Source organism: Oncorhynchus gorbuscha, linkage group LG05 (genome assembly GCF_021184085.1).
Source record: "Oncorhynchus gorbuscha isolate QuinsamMale2020 ecotype Even-year linkage group LG05, OgorEven_v1.0, whole genome shotgun sequence".
Classification (NCBI taxonomy): domain Eukaryota; kingdom Metazoa; phylum Chordata; class Actinopteri; order Salmoniformes; family Salmonidae; genus Oncorhynchus; species Oncorhynchus gorbuscha.
This window is the reverse complement of record NC_060177.1, coordinates 74450347-74464155: the sequence shown is the minus strand read 5'-3', so window position 1 is coordinate 74464155 and position 13809 is coordinate 74450347. Positions and strand designations below refer to the sequence as shown.

General features: G+C 43.2%; 1 protein-coding gene across 1 annotated transcript; it reads left to right on the top strand.

The window, feature by feature from the left end:
• Positions 1-391: 391 nt before the first annotated feature.
• On the top strand, positions 392-12774 carry LOC124036489 (cholesterol 25-hydroxylase-like protein). The gene is made up of 2 exons (XM_046351143.1): positions 392-1004; positions 10822-12774. Exons 1-2 carry the CDS (start codon positions 541-543, stop codon positions 11282-11284), a joined length of 927 nt encoding a protein of 308 aa, XP_046207099.1. The 5' UTR covers positions 392-540; the 3' UTR covers positions 11285-12774.
• Positions 12775-13809: the final 1035 nt, after the last annotated feature.

The window sequence follows — 13809 nt, the reverse complement described above, 5'->3', positions numbered from 1 at the left end:
TAAAGTGTTTTTTCTTCTTCAACAGTAAATGTACCAAGCATCGGATTGTATCTTGGTGCAAGGATTTGATTACAGAAAATGATAGTGTGCAGGGAAGAGGGGTGGGGGGAGCTATAAAAAACAAAGCCCCATGCCTATGATTTCTGAATCTGTCTCTGACCATAGAGAGACCCCATGCAAGAGGTTTGGTTATGGGAAACAGTCTGATTGACTGTCTCATAGATTTAACTGCTGCTATGAATCAACTACTCTCCCACCAAATAACAGACAAGCCTGCCCACTAGGCACACAGTGGTTTAATCAAGGTTGTTCCACGTGATTTCAATGAAATTACGTTGAACCAACAGTTGAATTGATGTCTGTGCACAGTGGGTGTGTTCCCAACCATGAAGGAGGAGAAAATAAGTATTTGTATAACTAAATTCATAGCCTACTTTCAGTTGGATTGAAATTGCTGGAGAGGACTGCCGATATTTCAAATAGCCAACACTAGGTTAGATGCTGAGAACACTTCCCGTTGAAAATTTGATTTGATTAAATATGAAGCCTATGTCTGACATGAATTGTTCTTTTGATCAACATGGGGACCCAAATGGAGAAAGATTACTGCTCCAAGCGCTGTGGGATGATATGCAAGCGCGACGGGAGTTCCTCACGTCACCTTATCTGCCCGCGTGCTTTGCGTTCTTCATCCACATCCTCCTCTGCTCACCTTTCCTAGTGTTTGAAGCGCTGGGATGTTTCTGGCCACGGATACATTTCTACAGGATCTCTAGGAACGCTGAACCGTTGGGGTTGTGTTTGCAGCGATGGGTTGACTGCTTTTGGAGGATTTTTATCAAATACCTGACAACTATTCTCCCGGCCAGCGCGCTTTACCAAAGCGTTCGGAATCCAATATTTCCAGAACTCGCGCCATCCTGGAGAGTGCTCATAGCGGAGGTTATCGCATGCCTACTTCTATTCGATGCGCTGTTCTTCATATGGCATTATTCCATGCATCGGTAAGCTTTTTGTTTTTATGAGACACGTTGATGTGTAGTGATTCACTTCAGGTTGTGCATAATATGGTGACATATTTCATATCATCTGACAAAATGACACTGCTCAACTCAGCTCAGCCATAGAGTATGACAGTCATACAGGGAAATGGTTCCAGTCGTGTTACCACCATTAATTTTTCTCATATGAGATTTTATAAACACTTAAAATAAGGTCTGTGTTTGGTGTAGGTTTTACCCAGGCGTGACGTTTTGTATAACTGTGTAAGTATCTCTAGGACATGGTGACTTATCAATATATAATGCCTGTATTTACCCCCCAAAAAAATGAAATGCAAATGAGCGTCAAATGTGGCTATCATAATGAACCACAAATGCCATGATGAGACTACTGAATCGAATAAAAGGTAAGAATCTCTGGATTAACTATCTAATGTTAGCTAAATGTAGTAATGAATAAATTGGCTACATTTCTTTAAATAGACAATGCTGTGAACTGTCTTGTGAAAGTTTTAAATTGACACAATACATGTTAGCAAAGGTGTCATCTAGAGATGACGTGCAGGAGCTTGCAGGGATTTGTAGTTTTGCATGATATCTACATTGGTGTTAATTAGCATTTTCAAATCTGAGCGTAAATAAAGACAAAAATAAGTCACCTTGTCTGAGAGAGATTTACATGGTTATCAAAACGTCACACCAGGGTAAGCCTACACGAAACACAGCCCTTATAATTTATTTTTGGCTCTAAATAAGGTTGTTGTTTCTAAAAAATCCCCAATGGGAAAAATGATTGGAACCATTTCTCTGTATGACACCGTTACTGTGGGATTCTCTAGATCAATGTAGCATCCACAGTCACAACCAATAGGTGGCAGTAAAATACCAACATATGTACACATTTCATCCAAATATACTAAACAATAATATAAATGCAAAAAAAAAAAAGTAGGGTTAAGTAAAGTGTAGGTCCCATGTTTCTTGAGCTGAAATAAAATATCCTAGGAATCTTCCATACACACATAAAGCTTATTTCTCTCAAATGTTGTGCACAAATTTGTTTACATCCCTGTTAGTGAGCATTTCTCCATTGCCAAGATATTCCAACCACCTGACATATCAAGAAGCTGATTAAACAGCATGATTATTACACAGGTGGACCTTGTGCTGGGGACAATAAAAGGCCACTCTAAAATGTGCAGTTTTGTCACACAACACAATGCCACAGATGTTTCTAGTTTTGAGGGAGCGTGCAATTGGCATGCTGACTGCAGGAATGTCCACCAAAGCCAGCCCGGTTTGCACAACCAAAGAATTTCTGCACAACCTGTCAAAAACCGACTCAGGGAAAGTAATCTGCTTGCTCGTTGTCCTCATCAGTATCTTTACCTGACTGCAGTTCAACGTCGTAACCATCTTCAATGGGCAAATGCTCACCTTCGATGGCCTCTGGCACGCTGGAGAAGTGTGCTCTTCACGGATGAGTCCGGGTTTCAACTGTACCAGGCAGATGGCAGACCGTGTGTATGGTGTCGTGTGGGCGAGCGGTTTGCTGAGGTCAACGTTGTGAACAGAGTGACCCATGGTGGGGTTATGGTATGGGCAGGCATAAACTACGGACAAAGAACACAATAGCATTTGGCTATTTTGCAATTTGAATGCAATCCTGAGGCCCATTCATCTGCGGAAATCACCTCATGTGTCAGCATGATAATGCACATCCCATGTCGCAAGGATCTGTACACAATTCCTGGAAGCTGAAAATATCCCAGGTCTTCCATGGCCTGCATACTCACCAGAAATGTCACCCATTGAGCATGTTTGGGATGCTCTGGATTGACGTGTACGACAGCTTGTTCCAAAAAAGTTGAACTTCTCCTGGAGTTGCCTTGCCGTGAATGTCATGTCGACCATACTCCTGTTCTTTCTGAAGCCGCATTGTGACTCTGGCAGCAGCCTCTGTGATGTTGTTCACCAGCCTGTGTTGCATCACCTTGGCCAGGACCTTGCTGGCAACAGCCAAAAGGGATATCTCCCGGCTGTTGTGCAGATGGACTTGTCGTCCTTGTTCTTATTGATCATGACAATGTTTGCATCCCGCCACTGTTGGGGGACGATCTCCCGGTCCCAAACCTTAGTGATGTACTGGTGGAGAGTTCTGGTGCAGAAATAACCTCCCTTAAGTAGCTCTGCCGGGATGCTGTCAACGCCAGGAGTATTATTGTTCTTGAGAGAACAGATAGCTGATAACACCTCTTGGAAGGTTAGCAAATGGCTGAGGTCTTAAATGGGTGGATGAACAGGCAGTTCTTCCAGGATGGAGTGGTCTGTAGGAGGATGCTGATTGAGTAGTGCTTCAAAATGGTCAGTTTGCACTTCCTTGCGCTATGCGTGCCATTTCATGTGAAGGGTAGCAGATGTGGTGCTGTTGAGAGTAGCCCTGTGTGCTTTGCATATTGACACCATCACAGCCTTACTGGACCCTTACTGGACAGAGTTCTCATCGAACCAGTCATGATGTTTCCTACCTCTGTAGCCAATGGAGTGAGCCACTGCCTGAGAGCACTGAGCTAATAGATGTCAATTTCTCTTCCATGGGGTCCTCTGCACTCAGAAGAGGCTCCGTCTCCCTCAGCCTTTCAGCGAGAGAGCAACGGAAACTCGTCCCTTACTGCAGCTTTCTCAAGCCAGATACAGTGTAGATGCCTCTTACTGGACTTCTGCAGGTGTTGGGGGGGAGGGATGCCTATTTTCACCTGGTGATTATCCAGTATCATACGGTGATTTGTCCAGCATTCTGCACCTCTCATGGCACGTGTCAGCAGGATGTCATTAGTATCAGAATGTCTCACTGTGACGTAGTCAATCAGGTGCCAGTGTTTGGAGTGTGGGTGCATCCATGATGTTGGATATTTGTTCTTCTGCTGGAACAAGGTGTTAGTGACAATGAGATAATGCGCGACACATAGAGTTAGCAGTCCCATGCCATTCTCATTGACCTGGCCAACACCATGCCTACCCAGTACTCCATAGTTTGTTGTTCTGTCCCACCCTTGCGTTGAGGCCACCCAGCAGAAAGATCTTGTCATTCATGGGGATGCTTGTGAATTGCCTCATCTAGTGACTGGTAGAAGCAGTCCTTTCTCTCATTTTCAGATGGTAGCGTTGGTGTGTATCCACTGAGAAGAGTAAGCATAACGCATCTTGGCTGGGAGGATACGGAGAGACATGAGTCTTTCACTTATGCTGACAGATGTTTTGGTGAGGCTGGGTAGAAGGCTGTTCTCATTTGCCAGTCCCACACCGTGCTGATGTTGTCCACCCGGAGGGTAACCTTTCCAGAAGAAGGTTTAACCTTCTCCCTCCTCTTTCAGGGAACCTTCATCCAGGAACCTGGTCTCACTCAGGGAAGAAATGTCAATGTTGTAGTGCCTTAGTTCTGCAGCAATCAAAGCTGTTCTCCGATGGTGTCTATCGCTATTATCGTCAGTGTCTAAAAGAGTTCTGATGTTCCATGTCGCCAGTCTCAGGGGAATTATTTTCTTTAGCATTTTTCGACCGCTGAGTGGAACTCCCGATAGGTGCAGTAGCCTATCCAGGATGGCGTGAGTGGAACTCCCGATAGGTGCGGTAGCCTATCCAGGATGGCGTGAGTGGAACTCCCGATAGGTGCGGTAGTCTATCCAGGATGGCGTGAGTGGAACTCCTGATAGGTGCGGTAGTCTATCCAGGATGGCATGAGTGGAATTCCTGATAGGTGCGGTAGTCTATCCAGGATGGCGTGAGTGGAACTCGCGATAGGTGCAGTAGCCTATCCAGGATGGCGTGAGTGGAACTCCTGATAGGTGCAGTAGCCAATTTGTAAGTCGCTCTGGATAAGAGCGTCTGCTAAATGACTTAAATGTAAATGTAAATGTAGTCTATCCAGGATGGCGTGAGTGGAACTCCTGATAGGTGCGGTAGTCTATCCAGAGTGGCGTGAGTGGAACTCCTGATAGGTGCGGTAGCCAATTTGTAAGTCGCTCTGGATAAGAGCGTCTGCTAAATGACTTAAATGTAAATGTAGTCTATCCAGGATGGCGTGAGTGGAACTCCTGATAGGTGCGGTAGTCTATCCAGGGTGGCGTGAGTGGAACTCCTGATAGGTGCAGTAGCCTATCCAGGATGGCGTGAGTGGAACTCCTGATAGGTGCAGTAGCCTATCCAGGATGGCGTGAGTGGAACTCCTGATAGGTGCAGTAGCCTATCCAGGATGGCGTGAGTGGAACTCCTGATAGGTGCGGTAGTCTATCCAGGATGGCGTGAGTGGAACTCCTGATAGGTGCGGTAGTCTATCCAGGATGGCGTGAGTGGAACTCCTGATAGGTGCGGTAGTCTATCCAGGATGGCGTGAGTGGGCAATGTTTAGGCTACCTTTTCTAAGCCTCTCCCCAGCTGGGGTGAGCCGTGTGGCTCCTTAATAGGGCTAATCAGTCACACAGTAGTCTGATGTGAGCAGATTAAACTCAAGTGCCAGCTGCTGGCGACCATAGTAGCCCTGTGCCGCTGGCGTGCAGGGGTATGATTAAGGGCTCCCGGTGCATTCACTCCTGCCCCCATCACCAGACACCCCAACGCCCCCAGACTTTAGTCCGGTTTCTGGTTGATGGCTTCACCAAGGTCAGAAGTTGATACGCGTGCAAAGGAAGTGATTTAAAGTGCCGCTGAGGGTGCGCAATCCCCAACAGCACTACTTCTTCCTACAGTGAAAGTCCAGGGACAAGGGGGAAACCCAGGACGACCAGTATCTTCCACAGCTGCAGGAGGCTGCCGGCCCTCCAGTCTGTCGGCGTCCGCCTACCGCATGCCGCCAGCACGCTGCTTTTCTCTCAGGGTGTGATCCCCTAGCCTTTGTTGTATCAGATTAACCCACAAGGCAGTGGGACAGTGGTTGATGGCTGCCAGGATGTGTCCACACAGAGGTGGGCCTGTACAGACGCATCTCTGGGGCCCAATGCTGCTCCCAGGTCCCCTGCCGGTTAGCCTGGAGTTTCAAGAAAAAGTTAATTTGTGGAATTACTGTCGTGGAAATTTCCTCTATTTACCAAATCATGGGAGCAAACCACACACACACGTCAGAGTTAGTTATAAAAGTCAATCTTTAATTATATGAGCTCTTATCACAATCCTGTGACTCTCAGATAAATTCAGTGTCTCCCAGTGGATTCTCTGTGAGACCTTTACAATGCAACTGAGTTCCTTTAATAGCAGAGACACACATAGTCAAACAGCATAGACATAATTCATCGTTCAGCTTTGTCTCCTTTCCCAAACCCCAGAACCATAAACCAAATCCTCCATATCAATAGGCATATATCAAATTGTCATTTATATACAACCCACTCTAAATACAAACTCCTGGACAAACTCACGGAGAGGAGAGTGACCCTACAGGTCAACAAAGAGGGAGCATAGAATGATTCCACCCTCCTTTCCCCCCCATGAGAAAAGTAGGGAGTCACTGCCACACCGAAAAGATGACCCCTTGACCTCTCCCCTCTCTGTGGCCCATGCAACTTAGTCCTGACATAGAACAGATAACTGCAACCTCACCACAGTATTATACAAATATACCATTCTGATGAGAAGTAACTTACACACATTTGATGAGAAGTAACTTACACACATTTGATGAATATTAAACATCTTACAAATGTTATCAATTCCACAACATTACTTTTTTTCTTAATGCATTTGAGCCAATCAGTTGTGTTGTGACAAGGTAGGGGAGGGGTTCAGAAGATAGACCTATTTGGTAAAAGACCAACTTCCAACATAATTATGTCATAGTTTTGATGTCTTCACTGTTATTATACAATGTAAAAAAATAGTAAAAATAAAGAAACACTTGAATGAGTAGGTGTGTCCAAACTTTTGACTGGTACTGTATAATAAATGTTCTAACAAAATGTCCATATCAACAATAAAAATGATTGAAAATGCAGTTCAAAATGTCAGTGTCTCAAATGAAATTCTAGCTAGATAAATAAAATGCTTCAGTTATATACTCTACATGTATTTTCATTCAACAGTAGCCTATCCCACTAATTGCAAGGAAAATGTGTTTTGTCTTTTAGGGTGAACCTCTCAGTAACAGCGTTGCACGGCCAAGGATAACACAATTATCAAACCTGGCTTTTGTCCAAAGTGTTGTAAAACATTCCTCTGATCTCTGATCGGCTGTCTTATATACAATTATGTAGACATGCCCAAATGTGCAGAGCTTACCCACAAATGTTTAGGCAATACGCATGCACAACATATGAAATAGTCTCAATGCAACAAATGAAGCTAGGCAAAGCAGTGATTCTTTTGCGTACCCTGTCCTTCCCATGGAAATAATAATGTTGCTAAAGGAGACGGCTGCCGTTTTACGATCTTGTAGCCAATTGTGCTATTGTGTATGTTTTTTTGCATTATTTGTAACATATTTTGAACATAATGTTTCTGCCACCATGTCTTATGACCGGAAAAGAGCTGTCTATATACCACCGCAGACAAATGCTGGCACTAAAACCCGCTCAATGAGCTGTATACGACTGCCATAAGCAAACAGGAAAACGCTTCTTGATATCAGGGCAGCAATTACTCACCCCGTACTGGAGGAATTCTTCTTCAACGAGTCGGACACTAAGACAGTCATGAAGACGGCACGACAAAGCCTATTCCCCCCCCAGGAGACTGAAAAGATGTGGCATGGGTCCTCAGATCCTCAAAAGGTTCTACAGCTGCACCATCGAGAGCATCCTGACTGGTTCCATCACTGCCTGGTATGACACAAACCAACCAAGAGCAACTGCTTGCGGCCTCCGACCGCAAGGCACTAGAGGGTAGTGGTCATACGGCCCAGTACATCACTGGGGCCAAGCTGTCCAACATGCCATCCAGGACCTCTAAATACTCCATCGGCCATGAAGCATGGTAGCCTAATACCATTATCCCAGAAACCCTGGTTAGAATACCGCGTTGATGCACTAGTAACCGGAAGGTTGCAAGTTCAAACCCCCGAGCTGACAAGGTACAAATCTGCCATTCTGCCCCTGAACAGGCACAATGATTAGGACCCACTGTTCCTAGGCCTTCATTGAAAATAAGAATTTGTTCTTAACTGACTTGCCTAGTTAAATAAAGGTAGACCCATTCCATGGTAATACCGCCCAAACAGATCCACAGATGAATTCAAACTGGTTAAACACCATGTGCCCTGCATCCTGGACCCTGGTTCCAAAATTAAACACCATAGTTTCATCACTAAAATAAAATACCAGGCGGTGTCAGATGAAGGTCCTAATCATTGTCAAAGACTCCAGCCACCCTAGTCATAGACTGTTCTCTCTGTTACTGTGTGGAACCGGAGCGCCAAGTCTAGGTCCAAGAGGCTTCTCTTAGAGGTTAGGGTCAATTTTTTCAACTTTTTGATAAAAAGTGTGCAAAATTTCAACGTCCTGCTACTCATGCCAGGAATATAGTATATGCATATGATTAGTATGTGTGGATAGAAAACACTCTGAAGTTTATAAAACTGGTTAAATCATGTCTGTGACTATAACAGAACTTGTGTAGCAGGCAAAACCCCAAGGAAGAACTGTTCACAAAAATATATATATCCCTCCGCCAGTTCCCTGTATTGTCTATGGCAAGGGAAATTAGATAGCGCCCAGTTTACAGTTCCTACAGCTTCCACACGATGTCGCCAGTCTTTGGAATTGGGTTTAAGTTAATCTTTGGTGAAATGAAGAATAGGCACTTCCTGTCAGAGGTTACACGGTGGAAAGTTATGAAAGAGAGAAAATCTTCCATGATTTCTTGACTTGCTGCTATTGATCGCCCCGTCATCAATTTGATCAATTATTAACGTTTACAAATACCTAAAGTTGGATAACAAAAGTAGTTTGTAGTATTTTGGCAAAGTTTATAGGCAACCTTTTTAATTTAAAAAAATGACGTTGCGTTTTGGAAAGCTGTTTTTTTCTGGATCAGACGGGCTTTATAAATGGACATTTTGGGTATACATGGACGGAATTAATTGAAAAAAAGAACCAATTGTGATGTTTATGGGACATATTGGAGTGCCAACAAAGAAGGTAATGCATGTTTTATATTTTATTTCTGCGTTTTGTATAGCGCTGGCTACACTAATTCTTTTGTTTACGTCTCCCTCAGGTATTTCGGGGAGGTGCATACTATCAGATAATAGCTTCTCAAGCTTTCGCCGAAAAACATTTAAAAAATCTGACATGTTGGCTGGATACACAACAAGTGTAGCTTTAATTGAGTACCCTGTATGTGCTATTTAATGAAAGTTTGAGTTTATCTCGTACTATTTGAATTTGGCGCTACGCATTTCCCCAGGCTATTGGCCAGGAGAGACGCTAGCATCTCTATAGCCGTAAGAGGTTCAGCTTCTACCCCCAAGCCATAAGACTCCTGAACAGCTAATCAAAGGGCTACCCAGACCCCTCTTACACTGCTGCTACTCTGTTTATAATCTATGCATAGTCACTAACTCTACCTACATGTACATATTATCTCAATTACCTCGACTAACCGGTGCACCCACACATTGACTCTGTACAGATACACCCCGTATATGGCCTCGCTACTGTTATTTTACTGCTGCTCTTTAATTATTTGTTACTTTTATTTTCTATTGATCTTTTTTTGTCTTAACTTCTTAAAGCTTTGTTGGTTAAGGGCTTGTAAGTAAGCATTTCACTTTAAGGTCTACACCTGTTGTATTCGGTGCATGTGACAAATAAAATGTGGTTTGAACAGTGACTGGAGTCAGGAAGGAAGGCATGAATACCCTGGCTCCTTTCCTGAGGTTTTGATGCAGTTTTAGCAACTTTTGAGATTGAGCATAAAAACAACTAGAATCATTGAGAAAAAACATTAGATAACAAAAAATAATAATTTATATAATTGTGTTTTTTATTTGGCTTTTCATAGTAGCTTTTTTTCTTAGATTATCACAGGTTAAGCACTGCCTACCCCGACTGCATGTCACTGCTTCTCAGGGCCTTCCTGTATGTAAGCATACCATAGCATCTGCCAAGAATGTGCTCGCCCTGTAACTGCAGGGGTCACTGGTTCAATCACCAGAGCATTTCACAAGTGTTTCCCAACACTGGCAATAACATTGGCAATAACATTGGCTAACCATGTGTATGTTGTAACGGTTCTCTTTTGGTGATGAAGGAGAGTCGGACCAAACCGCAGCGTGTAGATTGCAATCCATGTTTAATCAACAAACGTAAACATGAATTAACACAAAACACTACAAAACAATAAACGTAACGAAAACCGAAACAGCCTATACTTGTCAACTAACACAGCGACAGGAACAAAGACACTAAGGACAATCACCCACGACAAACTCAAAGAATATGGCTGCCTAAATATGGTTCCCAATCAGAGACAACGATAAACACCTGCCTCTGATTGAGAACCACTCCAGACAGACTTTGCTAGATACCCCACTAAGCTACAATCCCAATACCAACACCAAAACCCCAAGACAAAACACACCACAATACAAAAACCCCATGCCACACCCTGGCCTGACCCAATACATGAAGATAAACACAAAATACTTCGACCAGGGCGTGACATATGTGTCCAAAAAATGTGATTTGATTTGAGGTGTCACTGGTTCAATCACTAAAGGCTACTCCTCTTAATTCACCACACACCTATGTTTTTGATAATTTAGTTGTAACCCAGACAACAAAGTTATAGACCAACACAATACACATCAAAGTTATGTCTGTATGGTCCCCAGGGTTCCTTGGCTGTATCGGATGGTCCACCAGGCTCACCACCAGAATCGGATTACCTTTGCCCTGACTGCCCAGGATGCCAGCCCGGCTGAGCTCCTTTCCCTGCAGGTGCTGGCCCTGACCAGTGCCTGGGTGGTGGGCTGCCACCCTTTGAGCGAGGCCCTGTTCCACCTGCTCAACACCTGGCTGGCCGTAGAGGACCACTGTGGTTATGACCTGCCCTGGGCCCTCCATAGACTGCTGCCCTGCTTCGGAGGGGCCCCCTTCCACCAGGCACACCACCACGTCTACAGGGGGAACTACGCCCCCTACTTCAGGCACTGGGACTGGCTTTGTGGGACCTACCTGAGGGTAAGGGAGGAGGCTGGGAGGAAACATGGAGGGAGGACAATGAGGAGGAGGAGGAGGAGGGGGAAAAGCCTGGGGTCTGACTGTGTATGTATGTGCACGTACAACAAAGCTTAAATCACATCAGGAGACCACTTTTGAGGTGTGAGGAAGAAAATACAACTTTATATTTTGCAGGTTTTAGTTCCCCTTTTAATTTCAATTGAGCACATCAAGAGACTGGTTTTTGGCTGGCAGTGTTTCTGTACTGCATGTGCAATAGCAGAGTTTGGTAATCAAAATACCACCCGATTTGATACAATTCATTTTACCAGGTAAGCCTACTTTGCAGTTAACATTTCATTTGGAAAGTTTACCGGAAGGCCTTTAGAAACGACTGTTTCTGCAATGTTAACTGACTTTCCTAGTTAAAGTTTACATGTAAAAAAATATATATATATCAAAATAATTTACTGGCTGCACAAAGTGGTAGACACAGGCATTCCCGTGACATTGCATCTTCAGAAAGTTGCAATAAATACAATCACAGATGCATTATTTAATATTCTTTACACGTAGGCTTTGGATTGAACCAATCTGTGCTTGCTTTTCCCTCTATGGCACTTTTTTAAATGTAACATTTATTTAAATAGGCAAGTCTGTTAAGAACAAATTCTTATTTACAATGACGGCCAAACCCGGACGACGCTGGGCCAATCGTGTGCCTCCCTATGGGACTCCCAATCCCGGCCAGTTGTGATACAGCCTGGATACAACTTGGTAACAGCCACACAGTGAAGCCTCAACTAGCTCTCACTGTCTCACGTCAGAATTAGACATTCGTCCAGGTTTCTCAAACATAACTTTTCGAAGTTGTTGCAAATTTGAAAGTGTTTAAGGTTAAGTGTATGCATTAACTTCCGAAATCTTAAGGTTAGGCATTTAACTCTGAGTGGTTAAGGTTTGGGATAGGCTTAAAACAAAAATCTCAAACAACTTTCTGTTGCTGGATTGGAAATTGCATCCTTCAGAATCAGAGACAGAATCAGAGGCTTGTCGTGGAAATAAGTCACTCTGGGTTCATTCTGTTGTTATCTGCACGTGGGTGATGTCTTCACCCCTCCCTGGCTTAGTTTCCCAGATGCAAGGATGATTTAGAGACTATGAGGAATTGTTCTAAACTCCTCCTGGTTACACCAACCACATATTTTCTATGCAATGCAGTCTTTAACTCATTTGTCAACTCAAGCCATCTCTGGTGACCATACGCCCAGATTAGTGGCAGGGAACTAGAGTGGAGACCATAAAAACACAGACACTAACAGGACAGAAATATCCCATTTGTTAAGTATTAATATCTAACTATTAATATCAAACAAATCAGGTTAACAAGTCATTTTTCTATCACAGGCTTCAGAGACAATAAGAATAATGCATTTTATTTGGAAGATGCCTTTCAGGACACCACAAAAAATCTAGTGCTGTACATAAAATAAATTCCATTCATGAATTCAAATTAATTTGAATTATGCTTGATTATTTACAGCTTATCAACTTCAAAATAATGGACGGGTTCTGGCACGTGTCACTTCACACTGATACCATGTGCAGGAAACAGTAGCTTACCACTGTGTAGGCTACTCAGCGTTAGCTAGCTAGTTAGCCAAACAAAGCTCACTGTTAATCTTGTTCAACAGACCTTGTATAAAAGAGGATGTTGGCGCATTTGCCAAGTTATTTGATATCAGTGATTTTGCCATGAAGGGCCTCCAATCCCCCTCTATATCAGTCACTGATTGCATTGATCTAATCAAGGGCCTTAAAGATAGTTTCAGTACATTCAGAGACAATGATCAGCACTACAACACTGATACTTTTAGAAATCATGAAACACGTTTCTCTACTTCGACTCGCACTCTCTACCTCCCTCTGCTGAGACATGACCATCAGTCCAGTGAAATAAAGAAGTTATTTCAACTTATGCTCTGATGCGCTTCGCAAGTTGTAGGCTACAAAAACGGACCTATTACCATCATATAGCCTAGCATGAGACTCCAGTTTTGAAATATACAGGACTCTAATTGGACCTCTCTTATTATATATTAAATTAGGCAAATTAATGAAACAATACTTATTTCCAGTCAATGGCCTATCATTTTTAGGAATGTAGTTTAATTGGAAATTGAACTTAGCGCTGTGCTTCTCCGCCATGCACTATAGTTAGGCCCTATAGGCTATTGAACCATTTCATTGATATCACACATTGTAGGAACACTTGATCTCCTGCACCCAGCAGAGAATTGCACTAGGCTTGTATTTTTACTCAAAGTGATCTCGGCTAAGAAAAGTTTGGTGACCACTGTTCTTGTCTATATTGGCTATGGCTGCCTATTGTGATTATTACAGTCATATTTGGGCATTATGTTCTAGTCTTGTAGTCTATTAATTAAGCTTTAGGCCTCTGGTTTATTATGTGTAGGTCTATGTGAGTTGCATGTTAAATGCAAGAGTCATGCATTTATGTAGGTCTACAAAACAAATTGGTCATTTAATGCAAAATCACATGGTTAAATGGTTTGTTGTGTGCGATTGATTACAGTAGGGTATAAGGTAGGCTATTCTTTAATGATAATTTAATGATTTGAGTGCCTAAATTTAGTTCC